Genomic DNA, 23,104 nt, shown 5'->3' with positions numbered 1-23,104 from the left:
TTGGATCAATTTAGTATTTATCTTCTTCTGATATTTTTCATATGCTTATTAAGTAAAAACATATAATAAAAAATAATCTTGCAGTTATGCAAAACTGTAATATTGTTTTGTATAGTCTTGCAAACAAAGTTTAGAAGCAGATCCTTCATCCACAGAGAAGTTAGGAAGTCAGGAATATGTAACGTCAAAAATAGAAAATTATTATTTATTTAAAGATGTAGTGTAGGCTATTGCTTTTAACTTTTATTTAATCTGTTATACGATTATTCTATAGTGCTCGCAGTCTTGCCAGGAGAGCTTCTACTTCTGGAATGGCTTCTCCCTTAGGAGGGGACCCGATACGATCCATTTTCTTTTCTTTGCCACCTTCTCCATGACAGGCTTCCTTTCTACCAACAGCCCTGTTCAACCCCTTAGAACTTGTTTCCACATCATATGTAACTTCTTTGGTGAGTGGGCTTCTTGTCGAGTTTAAAGTGATACTGTGGTGTGAACACGGCTTCTCTGGCTGTCCTTTCTGGTTCTCTGCAGAAGACAAATCAAACAAACCTTGTTTCATTATTAGAATACTCAGTTTCAATATTCTGTAGTATAAAAAGACCTCTTGATCAGAAAAATTTTACATGCAGATGATGTACTACAAGGAGTAATGAATGCCAAAGAGGCAAGACAAAATATATTATCACTTCAAAAGCAGTAGACTGGGTCTCTTGGAAGTGATACAGACTTTACATGTCTTCATTAAATTAACATCCATATTTCTTACAAAATCACGGATATAGAATGACAGGATCCTCCTTTCCTACTGGAATCAAAGAGGTACCTGGCACTTCTCAGTGTCTTCCAAGGTTTTACCTCATTAATTACATTTTATCCATACTTTTTAATTGTTCAAATCTTAAAATGTATTTAAAAACCTAATTTAATTTAATTATCCATTGTTGTACATTTTCTTTCCCTAGTGAACTTTTAGGCAGCTAAGTAATTTCATCAAATGGCATAATTCCCTATTTTTTGCTAAACATCACTGGCATTGCCTGTCACACAAAGTTGCACTCAGTTAATATCCAGGCAGGAGTTTTGCAGGTTTGGCATGTATTAATAGACAGATTTCTTTTTCTGTCACTCCCCACCCCTCTTCCAGATCAAGTGACTGTTTTCCAAACTAGTATATGAGTGGTTTCTCTCATAGATCTCAAACTTTTTAAAAACAGGCCTACTCAATATTCATGTAACCTTGAGCAAGGCTTGAAAATGCCTTCAACACACTTGACATGACATTTAAAGTTTTTTGGTTATTCGCTGAAAGATGTTCCATCATCCCAATAGTAATGACTTTGGAGCACAGGCAGTCACTCATGACAGTGTGTTTTATGTGAGTGCTGAAAATTCCTACCGAAAACAGCTTGTACATTAAAAGGCAGCTGCTGAAGATATTTACTGCACTGTCATTCCCTGACCAGGGGCTCTCGGTGATGGATGAGGATTTTACACACTTTCTTGGACAATCTCAGCGAATTTTGTAAGTACGATCACCTTTTGGGAAGTGGGAAGAAAATAAATACCTCCTTTCCATCATCTTCTAAATCAGATAAGCAATTCTTAATTAAAATTTCTTAAGACAAATATGACACTTAGCTGAAAAATGTAATTTTTTTTTTCACTACAGAAAACAATTTGACCTTGAATACGCAGCAGCACAGTGTTCCTAAATCACAGGAGGCCAATGACTGGTTATCTTTATATATAACATATCTTTGTAATTACATGTAATAAACCTGTCATATATAATTAAAATATCCCTTATATGTGCGCTCTTAAATGTCCCATTCTACTTAAATGTTTATGCTTATTGATTCTGAACACAGATTTGCAAGCAGATAAAAGCGTGCTACCTGTGTCAATATACAAACTACCAGCTGCACCACAGACCTTCCTCTTTACATTCAGTCTAGGGGCAGCAGGAAAAATAGTTGGTGTTAAAAATCAGCACTTTTAGACATAAGAAAACACATTGTTGTATCATCATCAGAGATGAAGCACAGCTGTTGGATTTTAAAAAAGTCTAAAAGAAATTAGGCACTGAAAGTAAGCTTCTCAAATGTACCACCAACCAAATTTTAACTATTTTGCACTTCAGCAGTCTTCACCACAAAATATGAGGATGAATTAGGTGTGGTGAATTAGACTGTATAACAGACATGGGGAACTGTTATTACTGAGGCCTCAAAGTAAAATCCAGCAGTAAAGTCCCCCAGTTTCTCATAGTGTACACGGGGCAGAGTAGAGGTGCCTTAGAGTGAGACTCACAACTGCCGTCTAAGCAGGGAACTGCTGCAAGCTAGCTATTAATAAGCAGTTGCTCATGGGATCTATCCAAACTCTTTTACCACTTGGAAACTCAGTAACTAATTGAGGCTCTCACTTCAGCGTGTCCCATAAATTGCTGCTTAATATCTGGAATTGCTGTGTAGAGATAGGACAGAGTAAAGCTGAAGACAGCTGTGCCCTTTTCCCCCTTAAAACAACAGCAGTTGTGAATTTCTAGGCATCAACTAATAAGTGCAACACTTAACTTGAATGACCAGCCTTTCCCTTAACTCTGAAGGGTCCTGCAGCAATGAAAAATGGCATTAGGAAAGTGCCTTAAACAGTGTTTAGTTTATGTGAGTAGTTTTTATCTCCTTTGCAATGATGATGTCACAAGATTCACTAGAAAAATCACAAAGTCACACTAGTGATTAGCAGCATTCCTTCATAATGAGAACACTTTGGTCTCAGGCATGTTACAAATAATGTTGAGCAGCTAGAGTAAATTAAAAAAAAATAGTACTTGGACACATATTTTATCTAAATCCCGTATTATAATCTTGAAGTTGCTATTTCAGTTGCTTTCTAAATCAGGTGGCATCTTTACTGCTTGTGTTCCTCAGTCAAGGAGGAACTTCTCCACAGAGCATTGCTATGCCTAAGTGCAAGTCCAGTATTAGCAGATGTGGAGATAGATAGCACCCTGCTTAGCAAATTGGCTATTATGAATTTCATTCAGAAACACTGAACTTTGCTAGGTCTGGCTCAGAAAGCATACACATTTACTTACAGACCTAGATTTCACTTCAGTAAGTGTGCATGCAAAGAATTAACTGCTGTATGACTTGACGTATATGTGCTGCTCGTGGCATTCTTTTCAGAGCAAAAGATGACTTCTCTTTATATCAAAGTGTAAAATTAGTTAGGCACTATCAAGGTAAAAAGTCTCACTAGTTTCTCAGTTTTTTATTTTAAGACAACAGAAATTAATTTGTGTTAAATCCAAACCCTTAAGCACTCTATACTGCTTCACACACTGATTCAAAACTTGCATGCATTGGTGTTTTGGTACCACATCCATTCCACTGCCTTGACTCGGGATTGTAACCTTCCACTGCCTTGACTCGGGATTGTAACCTCACCTCCCTCAAATCCTGTGCTATAGTGGTGAAACCAAGGAAGTTAATTTTCAACCTGTCAGTATTGAGATGAATGGTTTAAAAAAAAAACAGTGCATCTTGCATGTGAATTCAGAACTACACGGCTGCAAACTGCTGCAGGTTAGCATGCATCTTTGACCACAACCATGGAAAAACCAGACTTCCTTAGTTTCGTATGATAAAGGCTATAAAGCATATAATTATTTACTTGCAAGAAAAGCCAGAAGTCAAGATTAACTGACAAAGTAAGTACAAGAATAAACAATCATTAATTTACTGCTATTAGACATTAAAACCTTGAACCACCATAGTAATGAAGTTCTGGAATTCACATATAGACATGCAAAAGCAGGAAACCATAACCAGTCATAAGCATGAATTTGATCTGTTTTTGAAGACAGTATTTATGGCTGCATAAACAGCCAGGACATGGCCTAGTGACATTGGCCACCTATGTTTCCAGAAAAAGGGAACACACAGAAAATCCACAAACCATACTGGTCTTAACAGACTTTTCCTAAAATGTTTTGAACCATTACATCATAGATATACATAAATTTGTTTTGTGCTTTTTACAATAAAGTATATTTGAAACAAATTATGTATTTACTCACATGTACTTGTTAAAATACATTTCTTAAGAACTGCATATAATTAAACACACAAAAGGTTAAAAACTACTCATGGAAAGGCACTTCTGCATGAATTCTGCTTAAGTGAAAGCTTACATTTCTGGAGATGCACTATTTGTCCACCTACTGTAGCAAGGCGCACCTTCCGGCAGTGGCAAGACAAAAAGAAATCAGACATTAAAAACCACTGGGTAAAGACAAAACTTATTAATTTCCTGTATCTATTGGAAGTAGTTGAGAAAAGTTTCTACTGTTTGGTCGCTTTCAACAATCAAAATTTGTCATTCACCCGTATCATAACAATCACTATGCACATGAAAAAAAAAAAAACCTCAATAATTTTGAGTCCATTATTAAGTTTTCTGAGTGCTCAGGTAATAGCCTGTAATAGTTTTGACTTTACTGCTAGTGAATGCTTCCAGGCATGGGTTAGGCAGAGATCATATTGTCTAGTAGGAAAGTCTCAGTGTCCAGATTCCATTATATTTAAATACTTTCTTTCCCTTGTTCAATATTGAACTTCTGTGGGTCCTCCACATCTATTCAAATGCAGTTTTTGCAGATATCAATTGTTCGAACATTGCTGTTAATCAAAAACATTCCCAAGCCACATTCACAAAACCTAGAGCCAAATAGTTACTATCATCTAGATACAAGACTTCTAACAGCAATGCTCAGGAAATTCAGATGACAGAAAATTATGTTTAAAATAGCTGTCCATAGATGAAATGATGTCCTAACACAACACAACTTATAATGGTATGCTTATAACCTATTAAAGGATACAACATATTCAGGAAAAGGAAATCATGCCCTAGTATCTGAACAAAAAAATCAGTAGTATGAGACTTGCATGCTGTGAATTTTCGGGAAAAAATATGATCAGTTGGAGACTTTAAAATCCTACGCAATAGCGTTATATATTACCTTTAATAGAGAGCAAAAATGATTGCAAGAGACTCACTAAAGTTGAGATAGATTTTTTTAAAACAACTAATAAATATTTAATATTAAAAATTATGTTGAAAAGCTTCATTTCATCAGTTTCTCAGTAAAAGTCTTGATACTAAGGACATATTTTGGTTTTATGTAAATACTTGTAGACTGATTGAAAAATAAAGTTGCAAATACAATAAGGAGAACAGCACAGCGTGGCATTATATGCTCGTATTACAGTCATACATCTCAATGTAGGGCATGACAAAACTGTAACATAAAAAGAACAATTGCAGTTACAACCTCATTACATCTCTTACAAAGTTAACAGGGAAAAATGCTCAAAAACCCAGTGGAATATTTCTGATCTTGCTGACTTGTGCCACATCATATTCCTGAAGCTATGTCTATGGAAGATTTTCTAAAGCCCACCCATACTGACATTACTGGCAATGCAAATTATTTTTACATTTTATGTCATGACTTGTTATTTAAGTTATGTCCTAGACAATACTCTGAAGGAATGTCCCCATACCAAAGGGCTTTAGCTTGGAAAAGGTAACAGGCCAAGCCATAACTCTTACTACTGGCTCCCCACTTTGGTGCCATAGTTTGTCGCTGGTTCCTCATCCCTGATACATGGAACTGAAATTCTCAAAAAGCTACACCATGCTGATGCTGTGGTCATGTATTTTCCCCAGCAAAACATCAGAGGAAAAGATCCTTCTCAAAGCTTGCCTTTCCCTCAGAACCAGAATTTAGACATAATATGAAAGATTGCTATAGACAGACGGTCCATCCGTATTACATAAGATTAGTCATGAAAAAATGGGATAGCTTCTTTCTGGATTGTTTAACGGAAAATATTTTAAATACTTTTTATTGATTTCATGTTTTTCAACAATATCTCTGACTGACAAGGGTAGGCTTGAAGAATGTCCCTGGTAAAAGGAGCACTGTGTGTTGTTACGACTTATTTCAGTTCAAACCTGCAGCTTCAATCCTAATCCATAAAGGAGTGCGAGCTGTACTCAAAAGACCTTTGCTTGATAAGCAATTTCTTACACCTTTGTGTTTCATACTAAATGCTCACAACTCTACTGATCTTAAGCAGGCAATAACTCATGAGACATGAAAAAGTGTTACTGATATTTGGAACATTTCTTTTTTAAGCTATGCACATATCATTTAATATCTGCTGCTGTTCTTGAGTCTTGCATTTAAAAGGTGTGAAACACAAGGAAGAAACACTATCAGTAAGCTCAATTTAGATGAGACAGTTTTCAGAAATAGTGAATATAGGGGGTTTATGTGCATTTCAAAGGCAAGAAATGAGTGTATCAGCACACAGTGTGACTAATACAGAGAATTTATAGAAAGTAAATTTCAAAGACAGTCAATTACAAACTATGAGCAAACAAATTTTTGACAAGAGGAACTATGCTGGACCAGCTCCCTTTTACTTGGCCCTAAAGTAAAGCCTTTAAAAATTCTTTTAATCCCTTTCCTCTCTACATCCTCTCAAAGACTACTTTAAGTTTCTGCTGATCACTTCATTCAAAGTTTTACCTATCTTTTCCAAAGAGACTTTGCAATTGCAATGAGTTTGAACCAATTTCTCTGTTTAAACTAATATATTCTCACCTGTGATAAGACAATAACTTTTTTTTTACATGAAATGCAACTTTTACTTACTAAGATTTTAACAAAAATCTTGACTACCTGTCAAGATGATAAGAGAACAAGAGTGTGGATCAGGCTGCTGACAGAAATCACCCAAGGTCAGTGAGAGAAGAAACCTCTGCAGGTGTCTTCTAAGACAACTGTTTCAGACTTAGGAGTTTGGCATCCTTCCTATTTCACCCTGAATTACAGTTGATTTTCTGTGTCTTTTCATGCATTTTCCCCCAAAAGAAGGCACATTTGGCATTTTCTAGGAAAACTGCAAAATGGAAATTTCCAAAACAGAATTTGCTTTGTGGTCATTAATGATTTTCAGAGCGCACAGTTTGAAACATTCTTGAAAAACTAAATTCTAAGTCTCTTAATTTCAAAATGGATAAATCATAAGTCATAATTTAAGTATTAATAACTAATGAATTAATCTTCTTATTTATGTCAGACAAAGGCAGTTAAAAGGTAAATATTTATCTACATGAATACCAGAGGCATGGGGTCTTTAGGCCCCAGAGGGCAGAAACAATTCACAGCCTAGATGTTTATAGGATTTCTCTCAAGTTACAAGTAGGATAAACATCAACTTTTTCTCTTCTTTAAGTCAAAAAGTAATAGGGAAATGACAATAATAAAACGGGAAGTTTACATATTTTAGAGTATTTTCAAATCCTGGAATGTGGTTTATTGCTTGTTTTATTTTGTTCACAGCTATACTGCAGCTTACATTCCAAACTGTCTTTACAGTTAACAGTCAAAAATGATGACTAAGTTAGTGATCTGTGACAAGAGAGACAGAGGTCCACAATTTAAAGCTACCCTCTTCAGCTGATGATAATTAATGTAGATCACACATGCTAAACTGCCTTCGAGCAGTAGACACATTTAGTCTCCAAACCTGTCTGCAAACCAGCTCCCTATAGATGAATACTTCTTTCAAGGTGCACTTTGATATAAAAACTTCAGGAATATGCATAAAGACTGCTGTCATCAAAGCAAAGCCACTAGCAGATGCAATGGGGAATGATAAGCAACATGCTGATGAAAATAACTGAAATGGAAAAGAAACACAATTTTGTCTTCTTTTACCAACCGTTGAGGAAAAACACAGTAGGAAACCTCCTTCCTCTGGAAAATAAAACCCACAACAAATCTAAACAACAAAGCAAATCTTAAAGACTGACCTTATATTTATGAGATTCTACTCACTGCAGTTCTAAATGTTGTTGCTTCTGTTCAGTATTTAGCATACCCACAGGAAAAAAACCCCAGACAAACAAGCAAAACCCACAAAACACATACCCCATCCCTGAAGAGGTTCAAGGCCAGGCTGGACGGCGTTCTGAGCAACCTGATCTAGTGGGTGGTGTCCATCCTCATGGTGTGGGTGTTGGAATTAGATGAACTTTAAGGCCAATTCTGACCCAAACCATTCTATGATTTATATCTTGTCTTGGCTATATGATGCCTGTGTCCCCAATTGTCTGTTCTCTTTATGCTGGATATTAAGTTTTACACATTTAAGATTGGTTCCAGGAGCGAAGGGGCAGGGAAGAAGTGCGCAGTTTGTTTTCAGACACTGCACTCACTCCTCCACATTCCTGCTCCTGGACTGTGTTGTCTGCAGCACGGACAGAGGGACAGAGCTCTCCTTTGCTCCTAGTTATGTTTTACTAGCTGAGGCAGAGAAGCTCCCCGGACTGTGGCTTTTTTCTTTTTCTTGGAACTGTTCAAACCTGCTCTGGACTGAGCACCCAGAAAAACAGCGGGAGCTCACACCTGTGGCCCACCAGGGCCCATGACATAGCATTTTCCAGCACAGGAGGGACTGATAAGAGACTGAGTGAGCTGAGCTACAGCCCATGGCAAGGACTTTTAAATTTGCCCTCTCTTCAGAACAGCAGGAGATTTATTGTTTAATATTATTCATTTTTCCACTTTTGTGAGTACTTTGCTTGTTAAATAAACAGTTTTTTCTGCTTTTCTCAAAGGATATCTATGTCTCCAAATCTGGTGGGAGAAGGGTCACTTGAATTTGTTTCTAGGGGGACCCATTCAGAAGTTTCCTCCCAAATTTGCCTTAAACCAGGACATGTATCTATTTCTAGCAATTGCCTTAAAAGTCTGACACTATTAGTATTTCTTATCCACTACCCTTGATATCTTGAATGTTTACAAGATACTCTCTAGCTATTCCAGTTGCTTCTACAAATCCACACAATTTTTATTTCTTATTTATTATCCCAAACTTCCATTCACAGATTTATACCAGCAATGAGAGTACTGGTAGATTGAACTGATTTAAGTTTGAATACAAATACTTAGTAACATCAGATCAAACCAAAGAGAAAAACCATCTGTTGGAGTGCGTTCTTAATCAGTTATAGTTGAATGGATTTGAGTTATGTATGTCCCATTCCCCCTTTATGTTAAAAGTGGTTCTGCCCAGGTTGTCTCCTTCCCTGAACCCCTGTAAATGGTTCTGCCTAAGTTGTCTCCTCCCCTGAACCCCTGGCTGTTTTCTTGTAACCTCCCCGGTTGTCCTAGCAACCGAATGTATCCTTTGCACTGTTCCTCCCTGGTGCCCTGCCTGTCACTCGGCAACCCGTCCCTTTCCTCGAGAACCTTCTCTCCAGGGGGTCGAGTGATTGGTTCAGGGGCCAGGGCTCCTCCCCAGGATACCCCAGGTTGGTTAAGCCAAGCTGTCAATTCCCCCTTGCCTATTACCCCCTGGTCCTCCATTGGTTGGAGGCCAGGCCCCTCCTTTGTACCCACCCCTCTTTAAATGTGGCTGTACCCTCGTGGATTTTGTCTCTGTCTTCTGGACATCCTCGCTCCACTGACTCCCTATCCCTCAATAAACCCAGTTCCTCCAGGAGTCAGAGTCCGCCTTTTATCTCTTCTGCCAGAGCTAGCCAAGGCCTTCTAAGGCACACGATCTCTGTCACAGCGGGTCAGAGAGTGTGCACTTTCAGCACTGCAGCTCAGGTGCCATCGGGCTCGGCTGGGCCGCCCTGAAAAGGGACACATGCGGCTGCAACCATCTTTCTGTCATCATCTGTTTTTCTTGTCTCCTAAAGGAATCAAACTACTTCTAAGCTAAAGGGAGAACTAGAGAGTCCTGGAAATACTTTTGGGACTGTCATAAAGAGGAGAGGCTAGAGCTGAAAGTAAATTAGATGTGTATTAGTTTTAACAGTCGAATAGAAACATAATCTCCTCACATTGCTGTAAGAGACACAGGACCAATGTCCTGGGGTAGCTCTTGCCCACACAGGTCACAGTCACAGTGGGTGGTCATTCACTGTTACTCAAAAGATTGCAATAGCATATGGCTCTCAGGCTGCTCTAACTTTAAACGTTTTTAAAAGAGGTCTCTGGAAGAAGAGCAACAGAGAGCACTACATGCTGTTAATGCTATAACAGGGAAGAGTGCAGGGATTTACTAACCCAGACAAGTATTTATGAGAACTCTGAATTCTAATCTGTGCTTCTTTATAGCATGGGTGCTTTTTAAGAGAACAGAAGCAGACCTGACTGTGAAGTTTAACTTGTGTAAACTAACATCCAAGATTGTCTTCATGAATACACTGGACAGAAACAGAATGATGCCGAATCATCTTAGTTCATGTAACTTTCATATTATTATTATGGTCCTTACTTTCCTCTGACAAAGCTCTGAGGAAAATAATTGATAGCATGGTAATGAGCAGACTGAAATCGTGGAGCATAAAACAGTACATATTCAAGAAGATTCTTGTGCAAGAGTAAATATTGGGAAAAAAGGCAGAGGAAAAGTGATTCATCTCTCCCTCACTCTACAAGATTTCATAGATATATTCCTTTGACAATTCTTCTCTCTCTCTTTATATGATGCTCTAATTAATGCTCTGTACTTTCATTTAATTACTCCCTCTCTTTGGGATGGACTAATTTGGCTTTATTCATGTGTGTAGAGAGATGGGATGTAAAAAATGTTTCTACTCTGCGCATGATCCAGCTGTATATGTATTTGACACCAACAACTGTACTCTGCAAGCGTGACAAACTGGTCTGAAAAGGGACACTGATTTCAAGAGTCTCTGAAAGAGGAATTACTATTTAAAAATGGCTTTTGCCAACTCCTCCAAATACCACTGAATTATCGCAAGACAAATTCAAGCTACATTATCATGGGTAATTAATCCAGTCATTGTGAATTCAAAATGCTGTGTTTAACATCACTAATGGTATGGACTTCTCATGCAATGAACATATTTACTGCCCTATATTCAACCAGTTAAACTCGTAGCAGCGCCTTTGGTATGTTAAAAACAACAGAAGCTAACTGCAGAACTGCCTCCTTCTATTCCTAACCAATTGCACTCAAATACTATTTAGTAATCACCAGCTAACAAAAGTTAATCTTAGTGTGTAGGAGGGGTTTTTTAATTTTCAAAAATCTAAAATGCAACACACATTTGCACATACAGAAAAAACTGATCTCTCATGGAGGAACATAAAATATTACATAGAATATGAAAAACTGAGCTACTGAAAAGCTGAAGCCTTTATACTCACTGAGAAAACAAGGCAGAAGGCAATAAGACCTCCCAAGCAACGGAAACAGAGGATTCTTAAACACAGACTTGTTTTTCTTTTGTCTGTTTTGACTTATGATGCAGTCTTGCAAATGAGTTTAGCTCAAAAGGTGATATTAAAAACAAATGGTTAGAGATCATCATGGTATATTAATTATGCAAAAGAACCCAAACCGAATTTAATCAGAAACAGGAGACTCCAAACAGGAAAAATTGTCTCTTTTCTTTTTTTTTTTTTTTTGACAGAGACGGTTAAGAAAACATTTATAGTAATGCCAGAGCATCTGCTGATTAAAGTCAAAGCTGCAGGATGCCAACATTAAATCACTGAACCATCTTGACAGATTCTGGGTACTTGAATTTCATTCTAATAATAAATTGCTGTGAAATTTACACAAATCAGAAAATTAGCCAGAAAATGTTTACAAAGACCATAGGTAAGAACATATAAAGGAGATATCAAATTGATTTCCATCTGAAAAAACAGAGCAAAAATAAATATTTGGCACTCAGACATTTCAGAGCTGAATCTAGTTGTTAAGTCTCTAAAAGACCAAGTGCTTTAAGAAAAGAATATAATTTTATCATTCATTTCCTAATGATTTTGACCTATCTCTTTTGTTTAGAATTGTTAGCATGCTTGTTTGTTTAACATAAACACAGATGAGCCGTTTGAAGGCAGCCTGCAACATTTAAAATAAATTTTTAATTCCTGACACCTGAGGATTCCACACAGAACAATATACCTCATTGTAAAGCTTTAATTGATGCATCCATGTGCTGCAGAGGGTGATTACTTGAATAATAAGCATGAGACTTGTGATCTGGTTGCTAAGCAAATGTGAGAAAGAGGAAGAAGTCCAAGAAATGATGCAACAATGAATCAAGGTACCATGACAGGATAATTATTCTGTGAACTGTCATGTTGAAGGACTCTCAGAACATTGACCTGCACTTGATCACATATCAGAAGATTGCCTGAGGGGTAATTAAAATAATAATACACAAGCTCAGTCATTCACAAAGAAAAAAACATATGCTTAACTTATTTCTCTGTAGCATGCATGGTCAAATACATTCTCATGTTAAATGTAAATGCTTGAACAGTGCAAGAATTCAGAGAACAACATATTACAGCAAAGACCACTGAAGTTTATCTGAATTAGCATGAATGCTTTTCTTTCTTCAATTACTCTGGGCATTCAATTAAATATTACTCATACTATGACACATAAAAGCATAAAATCTGTGAAGGGGTTTTCTGAATGAAGTTGGAAAAAATGTAGTCCGTTTAAAATAAGCTTATGGTTGTAAGAGAACATGTTCAAAAATAACTTTTCCTCCTTTCCTGAGGTTTTATTGCTGACCATGACATCATATGGTAGAGCATCAGTCAGCTGTGTCAGTTATCCCCTTCCAACCTCTTTCCCACCCTGAGCCTCCTGGCTCCGTGTTTTTGTGTGTGGACAGACAGATAGCCACAACACCGTGCAAGCACAGTTCAGCAATAGCCAAACATTGGTGTGGTGGCATCACCAGTCACTAAGACAAAGCACAGCAGTTTATAGGCTGCCATGGAGAACATAAAGCCAACCCTGGCACCCCCAGTAAAATTGGAGATACTGTAACAACTCTATGCCATTGCGTATATGAATTTGATGGAAGCTCTTCAGATGACAGATTTCAGATTTTAATGGCAAGCTTTTATACAATTCCATTATTTCCTGTTTAGGCTTTCGTTTAGTTGTTTACTATATCAGGTTTATATTGTCATGCACCCACTACAAGCCTAGACTTTAGTTCCAAGCCCATACGTGGTCACACCTAAGCAATGACAATTCTTCCTCAAATGGTGATGCGCAGAAGCTTCACTGCCTTTAAACCACCCACTGCCAGTCTTGTTTAGGGGTGAGCTTTGCCAACTCTGTGAAATCACTAGTGTTTACTACTTTGCAACTGTACTGACTATAGATGCCAACTTGGTGTAGACAAAAAACCCCCAACCCATTAAACAACTTATTTCCAGAACCAAGTTAGTCTGTGATGGAAATCACTTGACTGCTCAGAAACCTCCTCAGTTTTTCCCTCCGCTATTCCATACATAAATGAAGAAACTAGAAGACAGGCAGGAGAAGTTTTGTGGATACTCTTCAAAAATTTAAGACCACTCAAAAAACTTGAAAGGCTTTTTTAGGACATAAGATGCACACAGTTTCACAAACGCCACGCAGTCCTCATAAAGAGAACTCTTTTGCTCCCACCATGTTCTAAAGAGATTATAAAAACACCTTCTAGGAAACACAATATACACGATAACTATTAAAATGACACTTCGTTCTAGAACAACTATATTGTGTAAACTCACTGCTAGCTCATCAGTTAAATTAGTCACTCATACTAATAAACACGTTAGAGATATATTCTCAAATCTTTTCTAGCACCTTCATTAGTGCTCATTTCCAGAGAAAAGCTACACCTGAGTAGCTTTAAATGCTAAGGAAAAAAACAAATGCAATTGAAAAATCTCGCAACGTTCAGCAGTTCACTTTTCTAAGGGAAGTTTATTAAAATGCAAATTTCATGCATGTTACTATTAATTTCAAAGCAGCATCCTATAGAAGAAATATAATTTTCAGTTTTGTGTAATAAAATAATACCACATACAACTGGTATTATTATCTAGATTCTCAATGTTAGTCAGCAGTGTTAAGAATAACAATTCAGCTGACTCCAAGGAGATTCGTAAAAATTTTGCAGCAAAAATAGTAGGCTACATATTTATGTATTTTTATTTCAGAAACATAACTGAGGAAAACTTCAGGAAGGGAGTGTGAAGGGAGAATATCCTCTATGTCTAAGAACTCAGTTATGGCACTCAATAATTTATCTTACATCTCTTAAAAACCTGTACTTCTGAGCTTACTAGCCAGACATTTCTTCCAGAAATTAAGTTTAAAATCAGGACAGTTTCAATAAGCTGAAGCAGATGTATAAATTTATAACTCTTTGATTATGTAAGAGAATACGGCTTAAAGCAAAAGGTTCAATTACATTTATGTAGATGCTTTTTTCTTGTGATAATGAATAATTCAAATATTCTCAATTACATTTGAAACAATAAACTGCAAATTTAACTGGCCTTATTATAACTACAACTATGAAATAGATGTAACTCACTGACAATGGATCCATATGTTTTTGCATGTACGGAAACAAACCTCACTCTTCAGTGTTATATAAAATTGTTTGTAACAAGACCATACAAAGTCCTGTGCATCCTTGTGCCTGAGCAAAGGCCCTTGAACCAGTGTGAGATTAAGTGGACCAAATGAATTTGTGCTGGGTGCCTCAGGCTCCCTTTACATTCAGTGAGGAGAAACAAGCATTTTTAAACTGTGCTTCATTTCACCCTAATGCAGATACTTTAAAGAGGTAATGATATCTAAAGTAACTTCTGTATCTGGAAGCTTTAGACTTTTGACTGCAGCAAAATCTGCATAAAAGGTGGATTTCCTAGTCTGGACAGAGACAAGGGGTTGTTGAGATGACACCTCCCCTATGAGGGAGGACAGGGTGCAGATTTGGTGATTTTAAGGCCTGATATATACATAAGTATACATCTCACCACTTATTTAACAGAAGCTGTAAAATTTCACAAAGCTTTATCTGGCTACATGAAGAACACAATTAAAACAAATTAAGGTTGCTACAGTGAACACTTTGGATATAAGCAGGGGAACACTGTTTAGTATGCAATATGCTGACAAGAACTGTAGATGTGAAAGACATCATTACTAATTATGCTGCTCAGGCATTGCCTATCACCTTTTTTTTTTTAATATCCTTCACATTCACTAACCTATACTCCAGTAGACATAGGTCTTATAGCGGTTTAGATTCTTCTCTCTGTATAGCTTTGCAAGTTTCTGACAAGCTTGAAACGTATTCTGGATTTAAAAATCAGCCTATAAAGGTTGCTACAGTGAACACTTTGGATATAAGCAGGGGAACACTGTTTAGTATGCAATATGCTGACAAGAACTGTAGATGTGAAAGACATCATTACTAACTATGCTGCTCAGGCATTGCCTATCACCTTTTTTTTTTTTAATATCCTTCACATTCACTAACCTATACTCCAGTAGACATAGGTCTTATAGCAGTTTAGATTCTTCTCTCTGACAGATTTGTGATACCAAAACGTCTGTATAGCTTTGCAAGTTTCTGACAAGCTTGAAACGTATTCTGGATTTAAAAATCAGCCTATAAAATAAACGATTTCTACTTCTGCCTTGGTGCATGGACTCCTACCCTTGAGGTGAAATTCATCACTTCTTTAAACTGAAATTGGCTTAGATTTAGTCCTGGCCATGCAAAACTTACAAAACTCTAGTTGTGTACATCAAAACTTAAGAATTTCACATCCACAGAGGACTAAGTGTTTAAGTTTAGTCTTTAGAGATGATAATTCAAAATGGAAGGCAATCATGTGATTATTAATTATTACACTTCTAAAGTGTACGTATTTTTGTTAAGTAAGATAGATTAGTAGGTGAAAGAATTAAAGTAACAGAGATCTGAGTTCCATGAAAATGTTTTTTGAAGTCTCTCTCTAAAAAAACAAGATAACTCAAGAAAACCAAAACACCCATAACACTGCTTTTGCATAATATGCACCAAGTTAAAGACAAAGGGATAAAAATTGGACCTTATAATCATATTTCATGCATATATTACAGAATATTTTTCTCTTACTTGTACAACATACTAAATATTATGTTAAATTTGAATTATTCCATAAAGCATAAAGCTAAAGAACTAGCAAAAAAAAAGCATTAAGATTTCAACATGGTAAAAAAAAGCCAACACACAAAGCTACTTTTGGTATGAAACAAAAACATGCTGTTACTTGAGACTCAATAATTTGAAAATACTTTTCTCATTGATCTTTTCATTGTTTAACAGATTTTAATATATATTCCATCATTCATTCAGAAACTAATCCAAATGACCTATGCCCATCAGAATTAAAATAGAAATGCCATTTTCCTCATCAGATTATGCAGAGCTCCATAGTCACCACTGCATATAGGAAGGACAGTGATACACAAAGATTCAGCTGAAAGGTATTTCAAATTTAGGAGACAACTCATTTATAGGAAAATCTATTTGTGGGTGGCTGAGGTTGTTTTGTACCATACTAATTACACAAAATACAGAATTTCTGAGAACGATACAAAGTGTGGAATGTTATCTATGGATCCTACATACCCACTAGTGCTGTATTTCACTATAATGAAATCATTGTAGAGCATGGTAGTCCTGGTGCAGAATCATTATGCCTGACTCTGCAGAACAATAATGGCAAAGAGATTGCACTGTCAAGGGACTAGTCAAGGGAAAAAGGCAATCTTCAGAGCACAATTAAAAGCACATACTTTAGGTATCTATTGGCTTCTTTTGATTAGAGACAGAGCCTAGCTTAGATTAGTTTTAAATAGATAGTGAAGGCAAGCAAAACAGATCTCATGTAATTAAGTGGAATATATCTGCACCTGAACATAAAGTTTATTTACCTGCTTTACATGTGTCTATACCTCTCTGAGAACTGCCAGCTTTGAACAGTAATTTCTCACCAATAGCCTTTAAAATATGGTTTTTTCAAACAGAAGTGGTGTAACTTCAGTCCACTAAGAGAAGTGGGCTGAAGTAGCTAAATAGAGTATATGAGAGACAGACACTTGCAAGAGCAGCACTGTGCACAGCTGGCTGGCTGCAGAAGGTGCACTGACGTGACTTCCTGGCCAGAAAGACTGGTAAATCTGGGACTAGGAGTTCCCACCTGGGAAGACAATTCTGCTGCTCAGAGAAAAGCAACTCTTGACTGCCTTAGGGGTGACGTGACGTCATTCTTGTCTGAGTTCAGGAACAATGTATGAGCTCAGTTTCAACTGCAATTCCTTCTTGAGGATTTCATTCCAAAGCAGGTCCTAATGAGATGACAGCTTGCTCTCTAGCCCTGGGACCTTCACCAGTTCTAGTCTCTACCAACTTCTTTCCTTTGTAATTCACTTGCTTTTAAGTGGCATTTAAGTCTTCTTTAAGAAGACAGATTGGTAAGGTAATGGTAATAAAATAACTGCAGGATACAGTTAATTTGATTTATTTATATAACACATTGGCAACACGTGTGTAGCTATGATATTTTATTAAAAATCCTTTCCTAGGATTTTTCCCCTCCTGAGGAGCTGAGGGCATCCGGAAAGAAATGTAAACAATAACTATCTGCTGCTGTGGAATGCAACAGGTGCATCTTCCATTGGTCCATGTGGATTGTTTTCAATTGATGACCAATCACAGACACCTGTGCCAAGGCTGTGAGCAGTCACAAGATTTTTGTTAAGTATTCTATTCTATTCTATTCTATTCTATTCTATTCTATTCTATTCTATTCTATTCTATTCTTCTTTGTAGCCTTCTAATCTTTCTGTTCTCTCTGTTCTTTTAGTATAGTTTTAATGTAGGATTTTAGTATAATATATAACACAATAAATCAACCTTCTGAAATGAAGTCAAGCCTTGTGTCTCCACACACAAAGAGTTCATCGCAACACATGTGAAACTGCATTACATGAGAAAGCATCTTAGAAAGAACTGAGCACTTAGGATGGATGAGAGAGTTTTGGAAAAACATTTTCAGCTGCACCCAAGGGCGTGTAGGTAAATGAAGGAGAGGGAAAGGCAATATAATCTAACTTATGACTGTGTAAGTCTAGGACACAGAACAGCACTTGAATTCAGTGCACCTATTTGACTTGGAATATTGAAATCCTCTAAATAGGAACATTTGACAACAGGAAGCTACATTAGAATGCTGAGTTCAATTTAAGAAACCACTCATACCCCTGCACTTTTGGAAAAAAAAGAGAAAAAAAAGTTTGAATTTTTTTTTAATATAAATCAAGAAATCACATAACTATAAAATAAACTCTTTGGTATTTTGCATTTTTTTAGTGATGATTTTTTTTTAAAGTTTCATTAAATGCCCTTTATTATTACCAAAGCATTATATTTTTAATTGGATGAAAAAATATAAATCTAGATATAGCACTGGTTAAGCATTTTATTGTCAAAAAGATCAATTACATTTTCTTGCTATATTTACAAAAACAGAAATAAAATATTAAAAATAGCTATAACACGGTAAAGCAGAAAATTCACTAATGTGAAATCACCATTCCTGAAACTGTTTTTGCTTAAATGTACAAAATTGAAGCTTAAAAACTGCAATTATGCATGGGTTATCAAAGAAATAGACAATCTCTATGGAGAAAACCACTCGCTTTCTCAGCCAAAATTTAAAGACTTTTTAAATGAAGTCTTTGTGCAAAATGTTTCATTGAGTAACTGCCACAGTATTTCACAAAATAACAATGAAATGCAATTGCTGAGAGAAGATAAATATTGTCAGATTTCATTATTACAATTTGGAGAAAATTTTATTTTTATCTTTGTAGTTACTTTACTAACAGATTTTACTCCCATAAATCCAAAACATTACATTTGTCCTCATTTGCAAATTTGGTCCTCAATGTTTAATATTCTGTGTGTGATAAATTGGAACTCAAATATACAGTATTGTCCCTTTTACTTCAGAGAAGCACTATTTTATAGCACAGTGCCTAGCATTATGACTGTGGTACATTTATCACAATGCACTGATAGCCAGAGTTTTCTAACAAAAGCAATCGAATAGTAGACCTTATTGAAGTCTGTAAGGAATAGCTAAATGGACAGCAGGAATTAACAAGATATGCAGTAGAACACCTTTTAGAAACAGGTGTTAGGAAATATCTTGTGACCAGAGTTTGTTAGAGACATTAGACATCTTCTGGAGAAATTAAAAAAATGCAAAAGACAGCCCACTCTGCCTGATGTTGTGTATGAAGAATCTTCAAGTCTTTCAAGATCAGCTTTCACCACACTGGCCATGAATCAGTTTATTGTAACTACCACTGTGCCACCTGATGATGAGGGAAAAAATATTATTCTTCTCATTTTCACTGCATTTATTGTTTTCAAGCAGTTAAAAGAAAGGCAATTTTCCAAAATAAATAAACCCATGCATGGCTACTTTCTTTCTCAAAAAACATCAACAGTAATGTTGTCTAAATAACTGTTCATTTAAAAATATTTCATTTCAGATTTTTTAAAATATATATAACTTTCAGTTTATTTCAGTTAAAAGAAATACCAGATACTTATCAATGGTGCATCGCTAAAATATTAAAACAGGAGCAGTTTAAGAATCCGTCACTTGGTGCAGTTACTGTTTCACAACAGGAGCAGTAATTTCTTGAAGAGTGACATGTTTCCTTATGCCACAGCTATTCTTCCCTTACAAAAGCTGTTACTTTGAGGGGAGGGGACAAATTCTTGACATCTATTACTATGCAGTCCATTACAATGGGTTCATTCATATTTATAATACAATCTGTGATGTTGATGCAATCACTTTAGACTTCACTGTTATTTCAAACAAATCCATAACTGAGAAAAAGGCAGGCTGCTGACAGGAGTTAATGTGGGTTTTACTCTGTTTACAATTGCTTTCTAATCTACTAAATGGCTGTGAAAATTGATGCACTGTTAGAAGTGCTTTTATACACTACTACAGATAAAGGGCTGTTATACCGCAGTAATCTCTGTAATGCTAAATTGAATTTTTGACAGTGTTTTTTTCGTTTTTCCAATTTGAATGTGACAAGGTTGGCTACTGCATTTACAGTAAGCTTAATTCCATCAATGCAAAGTGTTTTCCCATCTTTATTGAGATGCCTATTATTGCTATGAAGAAAAGAAGTCATAGATAAAAACTTTTAACTATTGTAATATGTACTTTAGGGAAAATCTCTTAGTGGTCAAAGCTTGAGGCAGAGTCACTAAGTTTTGCCATCAGTTTTGTGACCTGTTGAAGCCGTGCAAGTGAATCCTCAGGAGGTAAAACACAGTAGTACTGCTTCCAGAATGCTCAGCTTGCCATGAAGGTAAACAGATTCTCCTTAAACATCACAATTAAGTGATTTCCTAATAAATAACTTTCCAGTGGGATTTTAGGGAGACATGCAAAGATAGTTGTTTAATTACATGACCAATGGAATCACAGCTATAAAGAAGTTAAAAGAATGTATACTTCAGTTTATCGGCCTAAAAACAAAATCACAAATAAAATAATACATCCTTGAGCCTCAGATTCCCCTGATAAAGAGGATGCAAAAATATCAAGGCTCTTGCTGACATGAAGCATAAGTACAAAATACTTTGGTACTGTGGAATAGGTGACCTGAAAATTCCTGCAACTTATCTGAAATGTCTGGTGCCCCACTAAAACCTGAATCTGAGGAATGCAAGACAAATGCCTTTTTATGTTAATCAAGGAGCTTCTTAATTTTTATATGGATGTGAAAATATTACTAAAAATTAATGATCAGATCTTCTATATGGCTCTTAATGGAAACAAGTCCTTTATATTCGAGACATTTGCATATGTCGTAACTTCAAAATTTATTTATATGTTTTAATTCATAAAATTTAATAAAGAGACAGAGCTTTCTCAGATAATGAAAAAGCTTAGGTTGGTGAAGACCTCTATAAAGGTCATCTGGTTCAAACCCAGCTTCAAAGTGAGATACAGTTGTTAAGTCGGATCATAAAATTTTTCAAAGGATAGACTGTTAAAGATTTAAACTTCATAATTTAACCTTGGTGACATTTAATCACATCACCTGAATTAAGTAGTCAAAGATAACACCAAAAATGCCCATCCATCCCATGTAGGACAGCATGATTAGTCTATGCAGAGCAGTAAGTTCACCTCAACAGCCCATCAACTAATGAGCACAAATGTACAGTAACCAAGCTTCATGAACAATAAAGCTCACAGAGCAAAATCGTTCGGGGTTTTTTTCCCTATATGACTTATTTCTTTTTTGAATGTGCAGTTTTTCTATTACCATTTTCAAAATTAAAAGACTTAGGAATTAAATTCTAGAATTCTTACTGACTCAGTTGAAGAAAACCTATTAAATTTAGGTGCTACTGAATATATTGAATAGATTCTGAAACATAAATGCAAGTTTGCAATATAAAGACTTTGCAATGTAATTTTAGAAGATTAGAAAGTCATAAGAAGTTACTTCTGGAGTTACTTGGAAATGTGCTAGGTGTGGTCATCTCTTATAAGCAATCTATCACTGATTGTTTAGGAGAACCATGTTGATTGCAGGTCCAAATGTTATTTACTCCCCTATCAAATTTAAGAAAATATTATACAAATGATTTCTACAGAAAATTGATCATTTTGGTTGACTAGGGCTAAGAAAAAAGAAAATCTGCTGCATACTTGTCATTTTCTAAGATTATTTTCTAAATAGCTAATGTAACACCTTAGGAACAAAAATGTTTCTTCAGATAATTAGTGGTCATCTTCTAAATGCTGCTAAGAATCATTCATCCCAACTTGTAGTTATTTCTGAAACATAACCAAAGAAGTAACCTAATTTAGCACCCCAGCTTACTTCAAATACTGTCACTCTTCGCAGAAGTTCCTCATGTTCAAATCTACAGTTGCAGTTTTGGTCTGCAATAGTGCTTTGTACAATGTTGATTTTACACTTTCAAACATCTAAAACTTTCCTTTAAAACTATACTAGAACAAACTAGAAAAAACTATACTAGAACAAACCAGAAAAAACCCACAACTTATTATAAAAGCTACTTTTATGTTTTGGAAATTTTACAGAAAATCAGTAAATGTATCAAACACAAAGAGAGGGCTGGAGTGTCTCTCCTACAAAGACAGGCTGAGAGTTGGGGTTGTTCAACCTGGAGAGGAGAAAGCTTAGGGGAGACCTTAAAGCAGCATTCCAGTACCTAAAGGGGGTTTATAAAAATGAGGAGAGGGACTTTTTATGCAAGCAGATATTGACAGGGCATGGGGCAATGGCTTTAAACTGAAAGACAGCAGATTTAGATTAGATGTTAGGAAGAAGTTCTTTACTCAGAGTGGTGAAGAATGAACAGGTTGTGCAGAGAGACTGTGCATGTACATCCCTGAAATGTTCAAGACCAGGTTGGATGAGGCCCTGACCAACTTCATCCTAGTGAGTGGCATCTGTGCCCATGGCAGAGGCATTGGGACTTGATGATCTTGAGGGTTCCTTCAAACCCAAACCATTCCATGATTCTATGATTAGTTGTTCATTTAAGGCTACACAACTTTCAGCATTATTCTGGAAGTCTGGATTTCTTGTTTAAGTACAGATGTGAGAACAACTTATAGAAAACACTGTTTCTGTGAAAGCATAAGCACCTCTGCTCTTAGCAGGCTGACATGCATGGGACAGACCACAAATCTGTAGAACCAGACTTACAGAAACTCTACCTTACCATACACTAGCAGGGAACTTGTTACTGGTAAACTATCTTAACTGTAACAAACCTGAGGTACTTGCAAGTTGTGGAAATTACTTTAAATAACTTTATGTTATACACAAAGTTTGTATTTTTTGTGTTATACATAAAATTCACCTGGAGCAGAATTTGAGCATATTTTAAAAAAACAGCCTCAACAATTAGAGAGAAGTTTGACACATATTTCATAAATATACCTACTTTAGAAATAGAATAAGATTATAAATTACTGTAGTTGCAAGTAAGTTTTGAATTTTCAGCTAAATTGCCAACATGAAATGGGCCTTTTCTTGAACTGCATCATATAAGTGTAAGATCCTGCTTTGTCTGGAGAAGAAGT

The 23,104-nt window shown here is 36.1% G+C and overlaps 1 protein-coding gene across 1 annotated transcript in view; it reads right to left on the bottom strand.

Annotated features, from left to right (window-relative positions):
- Positions 1–268: 268 nt before the first annotated feature.
- DIAPH3 (diaphanous related formin 3) overlaps positions 269–23,104 on the bottom strand; it is a 205,032-nt gene continuing 182,196 nt past the window's right edge. The window contains exon 28 of the mRNA XM_041407327.1: positions 269–525. Within this exon, the coding sequence (XP_041263261.1) occupies positions 269–525 (257 nt within the window). The remainder of the gene's footprint in view (positions 526–23,104) is intronic.

Source organism: Onychostruthus taczanowskii, unplaced genomic scaffold, assembly GCF_017590055.1.
Source record: "Onychostruthus taczanowskii isolate IOZ18803 unplaced genomic scaffold, ASM1759005v1 scaffold26, whole genome shotgun sequence".
Classification (NCBI taxonomy): domain Eukaryota; kingdom Metazoa; phylum Chordata; class Aves; order Passeriformes; family Passeridae; genus Onychostruthus; species Onychostruthus taczanowskii.
This window is presented reverse-complemented; position numbering and strand designations above follow the sequence as displayed.